General features: G+C 50.6%; 1 protein-coding gene across 7 annotated transcripts in view; it reads left to right on the forward strand.

The window, feature by feature from the left end:
- LOC124471924 (rap1 GTPase-activating protein 1-like) overlaps positions 1-4,621 on the forward strand; it is a 15,168-nt gene extending 10,547 nt beyond the window's left edge. For all 7 annotated transcript variants that reach the window (XM_047026590.1, XM_047026594.1, XM_047026589.1 and 4 more), the window contains 6 exons: positions 208-246; positions 621-806; positions 1,914-2,017; positions 3,588-3,666; positions 3,944-3,997; positions 4,258-4,621. In XM_047026590.1, the coding sequence (XP_046882546.1) occupies positions 208-246; positions 621-806; positions 1,914-2,017; positions 3,588-3,666; positions 3,944-3,997; positions 4,258-4,503 (708 nt within the window). In that variant the 3' untranslated portion in view covers positions 4,504-4,621. The remainder of the gene's footprint in view (positions 1-207; positions 247-620; positions 807-1,913; positions 2,018-3,587; positions 3,667-3,943; positions 3,998-4,257) is intronic.
- The last annotated feature ends 208 nt before the right edge of the window (positions 4,622-4,829 follow it).

Here is a 4,829-nt window from a genome sequence, read left to right on the forward strand (position 1 = left end):
GAGAGGTTACCAGGTGTGTGAGTGGAGAGGTTACCAGGTGTGTGAGTGGAGAGGTTACCAGGTGTGTGAGTGGAGAGGTTACCAGGTGTGTGACTGGAGAGGTTACCAGGTGTGTGACAGGAGAGGTTACCAGGTGTGTGAGTGGAGAGGTTACCAGGTGTGTGACAGGAGAGGTTACCAGGTGTGTGACAGGTGTGTTTGTTTCAGACGGAGGAGGACTACATCCCTTACCCCAGCGTCCACGAGGTGCGTAGCCCCGCCTTCATCTACACCTATCCTCTCTCTCTTCCTCTCTCCCTCTGTACTTCTATCCTCTCTCTCTCCCTCTCTCCCTCTGTACTTCTATCCTCTCTCTCTCTCTCTCCCTCTGTACTTCTATCCTCTCTCTCTTCCTCTCTCCCTCTGTACTTCTATCCTCTCTCTCTTCCTCTCTCCCTCTGTACTTCTATCCTCTCTCTCTTCCTCTCTTCCCTCTGTACTTCTATCCTCTCTCTCCCTCTGTACTTCTATCCTCTCTCTCTGCCTCTCTCCCTCTGTACTTCTATCCCTTTCTCGCTCTCTCTCTCGGATGAGTTGTCGTGGTGACTGGGGTGTGTTGTTGTTGCCATGGTGACGTCCAGGTGCTGGGTCGTAGGAGTCCCTTCCCCCTCATCCTGCTCCCCCAGTTCGGAGGCTACTGGATCGAGGGGACCAATCACGAGCCCAGCTCCGGCCCCGCCCCCGAGCAGCCTCCAGGCCCCGCTTCCCAGGTCAAACTAGAGACCAACAGCACGGCCAAGATCTACCGCAAGCACTTCATGGGCAAGGTGAGGCCTCTCTCTCTTTCTGTCTGTTTCTCTCTGTCTGTCTCTCCATCTGTCTCTTTACATGTCTCTCTTTCTCTCTCTATCTGTTTCGTTCTCTCTCTCTATCTTCTTTCTCAAATGTAAGTGAGTGGCTTTTCTTAACTGACTCCTGAGCCCGTAGTTAGGGACATTTCTCCCTCTCTTCAGACGAGGTCCTGTGGAGTTTGTGTGTGAGTGTAGTGGACATGACAATTCTGTAAGAGTCTAAGTCAGTGTTTCTCAAACTTTTTCAGACCAAGGACTACTTGGCCAAAAAAATAAAAACTCACGGACCATTTAACTAGAGAGTAGGCTATATCCCCAGAACAACAGGCTTCAGACAATACTAGTTTAGAGACTGCTTAACGATCCGAGTGTTAATCAAGCACGGAGCCAGACGTTGTAAATATTCTAGCCCAAACCGAGGACATATGGGTTTGATGTGATGCAGATAGGGATTTCCACACAAAATGTTTGGCCATTATTAGAGCGCAAAATAGTTTTTGGAGATATATGTCAAATAAAAAGCAGTTTTTCAATTGGTAAAACCTTGTCTAGTGATGCCATCACTCTGGCCCTGCTCCCATCCATCCTCCCTGACGCGTATCGTTAGGGTTGGGCCGCCTGTCCCAGCAATCGGTAGCCTATCTGAGAAAACTTTTTAGAAAAGACGGGCTATGGACCCAACCAACTCTATTTGGGAGGGGAGAACTCCCTCACATGGTACGACCAGAGAGGCTCTGGTAAAACCCATGCAGAGGCTGCGATGTCAGAATGCAGAACGTGTGTAGTCCATTTTAATAGGCTACTACTGACTGTGTTTTTTTCTTTCTGAGTTGTATGTTAGAAATGTCGCAATAATTGACTTTTGGCCGTCGCGGACCACTACGGGGGCAGTGCGGACCACACTTTGAGAACGACTGGTCTAAGTCTATGATATCATGTGATAACAAGAAATGTTCCTCGAGCTCAACATAAATCTTTCTCTCTCACTTTCTATCTCTCCCCTTCTCTCTCCCCCCTCTCTCTCCCCCTCCCCCATCACTCTCTCTGTCTCTCTCTCCCCCTCCCCCATCACTCTCTCACCAGGAACACTTTAACTACTATTCCATGGACACGGCCCTCGGGCATCTGGTCTTCTCTCTGAAGTATGATGTCATAGGAGACCAGGAGCATCTCAGACTGGTGCTGAGGTACTGCTGTTATATATCTTCCCTCCCTCCATCCTCTCCTCTCCTCCCTCTCTCCACTCTCTGCTCACTAACTGTGAAACAAATCTTCCACTTGTCCATTTTAGTTTAATGACAGGGGAGGGAAGGGGCTGGAGGGAAGGGGCTGGAGGAGGGCTAACTCTCTGACAGGAGAGGGAAGGGGCTGGAGGAGGGCTAACTCTCTGACAGGGGAGGGAAGGGGCTGGAGGGCTAACTCTCTGACAGGGGAGGGAAGGGGCTGGAGGAGGGCTAACTCTCTGACAGGGGAGGGAAGGGGCTGGAGGAGGGCTAACTCTCTGACAGGGGAGGGAAGCGGCTGGAGGAGGGCTAACTCTCTGACAGGGGAGGGAAGGGGCTGGAGGAGGGCTAACTCTCTGACAGGGGAGGGAAGGGGCTGGAGGAGGGCTAACTCTCTGACAGGGGAGGGAAGGGGCTGGAGGGCTAACTCTCTGACAGGAGAGGGAAGGGGCTGGAGGAGGGCTAACTCTCTGACAGGGGAGGGAAGGGGCTGGAGGAGGGCTAACTCTCAACGCCCCATAAAAGCTGTGAATGAGTTGGGCCGCTGTGTGAAGAGTCTAATGGCTGCCCTCTCTCTGAGCATGAAGAGACCTCTTACACGTTGCTAGGTAACAACTATGCCCACTCACCTACAGTGAGGTCTGCTGATTAGCACCAATTTCCACTCCGCTGGTAAACACACACACGCGCAGACGCACACACAACCAACCTCAAAGACTCACACACATTCAGCCAGAAGTCAGCTAGCTTCTCCCCAGTCCCAGTGTGGGATACGAGCAGGCCAGACTGAAACAGCTGCAGGCCTCTGTCACCTGACCCTCAGAAGACACCCACACTGTGTCTGTGAGTGTGTGTGTGTGTGTGTGTGTGTGTGTGTGTGTGTGTGTGTGTGTGTGTGTGTGTGTGTGTGTGTGTGTGTGTGTCTGTGTGTCTGTGAGGGTGTGTGTGTGTCTGTGAGTGTGTCTGTGAGAGTGTGTGTCTGTGAGAGTGTGTGTGTGTGTGTGTCTCTGTGTCTGTGTGTGTGAGTGTGTCTGTGTCTGTGTGTGTGTGTGTGTCTGTGAGTGTGTGTGTCTGTGAGTGTGTGTGTCTGTGTGTGTGTGTCTGTGAGTGTGTGTGTCTGTGAGTGTGTTTCTAAGGAGAAAGTGTGTGTGTGTCACCCATGCTTCGCTGTCAGTGGTTGGCTGAGCGGGAGGAGGGGGGTATGCAAATGAGCATTGGGTCTGGATGGAGGCTCCTCCTCTATTTGCATCTCGTTTGCATAATGAGATCGTCAACAGAAAACAGAGAGCAGCTGAGGTTGTGAGTGTGGTAAATAGAGCTTCACTGGAAACCACCAGTGTCTGCCTGCCTGCCTGCCTGCCTGCCTGCCTGCCTGCCTGCCTGCCTGTCTGTCTGTCTGACTGGATGACTGCTCCCAAATCATCTGTTTTTCTCTTCAGGACAAAGTTACTTGTTATTGAATGACTGTCCAGCTCTCTGTGTGTTTTCGGATCAGCTTGCTGACTGGCTGTTTTTCTGATCTTGTCTGTTTCAGAACCAAGTTAAAAACCTTCCATGACGTCATCCCCATTTCCTGTCTGACTGAGTTCCCCAACGTTGTCCAGATGGCCAAGGTAGGAGCGCTCTCCCCGCCGGTACCATGGTAACACCAGACACCTACCTGAGGTTCAGACCTCGCCGGTACCATGGTAACACCAGACACCTACCTGAGGTTCAGACCTCGCTAAAACAAAACCAAACATTTATTTAAATATCTGCAAATATTCCATTGTCCAAGAGTTATGATCTAGGTCACAACAAGTCAGATGCTAGTTATGGGCCTGTCCAGCAACACCAGTAGATTCCCCTCAGACAGGAAGTGACTGCTGTGTTTCCTGTTCCCTCATGCAGCTGGTGTATGAAGAGGTGAACGTGGACAGGTTCTACCCAGTCCTCTATCCCAAGGTGGGCTCTGGTTTGGAGTGTGAAACATCTTCAGGCAGTGGGCTACCTTCTGATCCTGTGATGAACTGGTCACACTGCTTTCTCTAATTTACTCTCCATTACTGTCTCTCCACTTCTTGTCTCTCCACTTCCTAACTCTCCACTTCCTGTCTCTCTCCACTTCCTGTCTGTGAACCACCTCTGGTCCTGTTGTCATGGTGTGCTGTCGTCATGGTATCATGGTGTACTGTTGTCATGGTGTCCTGTTGTACTGTTTCCAGGCATCTAGGCTCATCGTGACATTTGATGAACACGTCATCAGCAACAACTTCAAGTTCGGAGTCATCTATCAGAAGTTTGGACAGGTAAGCAGAGCGACAGGTATCTATCAGAAGTTTGGACATGTATCTAGCGGAGAGGGACAGGGGGAAGAAGCAGGTGTTGATAGAGGAGTCAACTCAAATCTGGCAGTCAGAGCTCCTGTCACCAGCATCAGGCTCTGTCTGAGTTCTGTCTCCTGGGTTTAGATGTTTAACTTCCTGTCTGCTTTCCTCTGTCTATCGCTCCCTGTCTTTTTGACTGTCTTTCCTTCCTTTTCTCTCCATATTTCTCTCTCTCTCGCTCCCAATGTCTCTGTCAACATGTCTCTCCCCATCTCTCTCTCTACCAATCTCTATTTCTCCTCTCTCCCCATCTCTCTCTCTACCAATCTCTATTTCTCCTCTCTCCCCATCTCTCTCTCTACCAATCTCTATTTCTCCTCTCTCCCCATCTCTCTCTCTACCAATCTCTATTTCTCCTCTCTCCCCATCTCTCTCTCTACCAATCTCTATTTCTCCTCTCTCCCCATCTC

This window comes from Hypomesus transpacificus, chromosome 9 (assembly GCF_021917145.1).
Source record: "Hypomesus transpacificus isolate Combined female chromosome 9, fHypTra1, whole genome shotgun sequence".
In the NCBI taxonomy this organism is placed as follows: Eukaryota; Metazoa; Chordata; class Actinopteri; order Osmeriformes; family Osmeridae; genus Hypomesus; species Hypomesus transpacificus.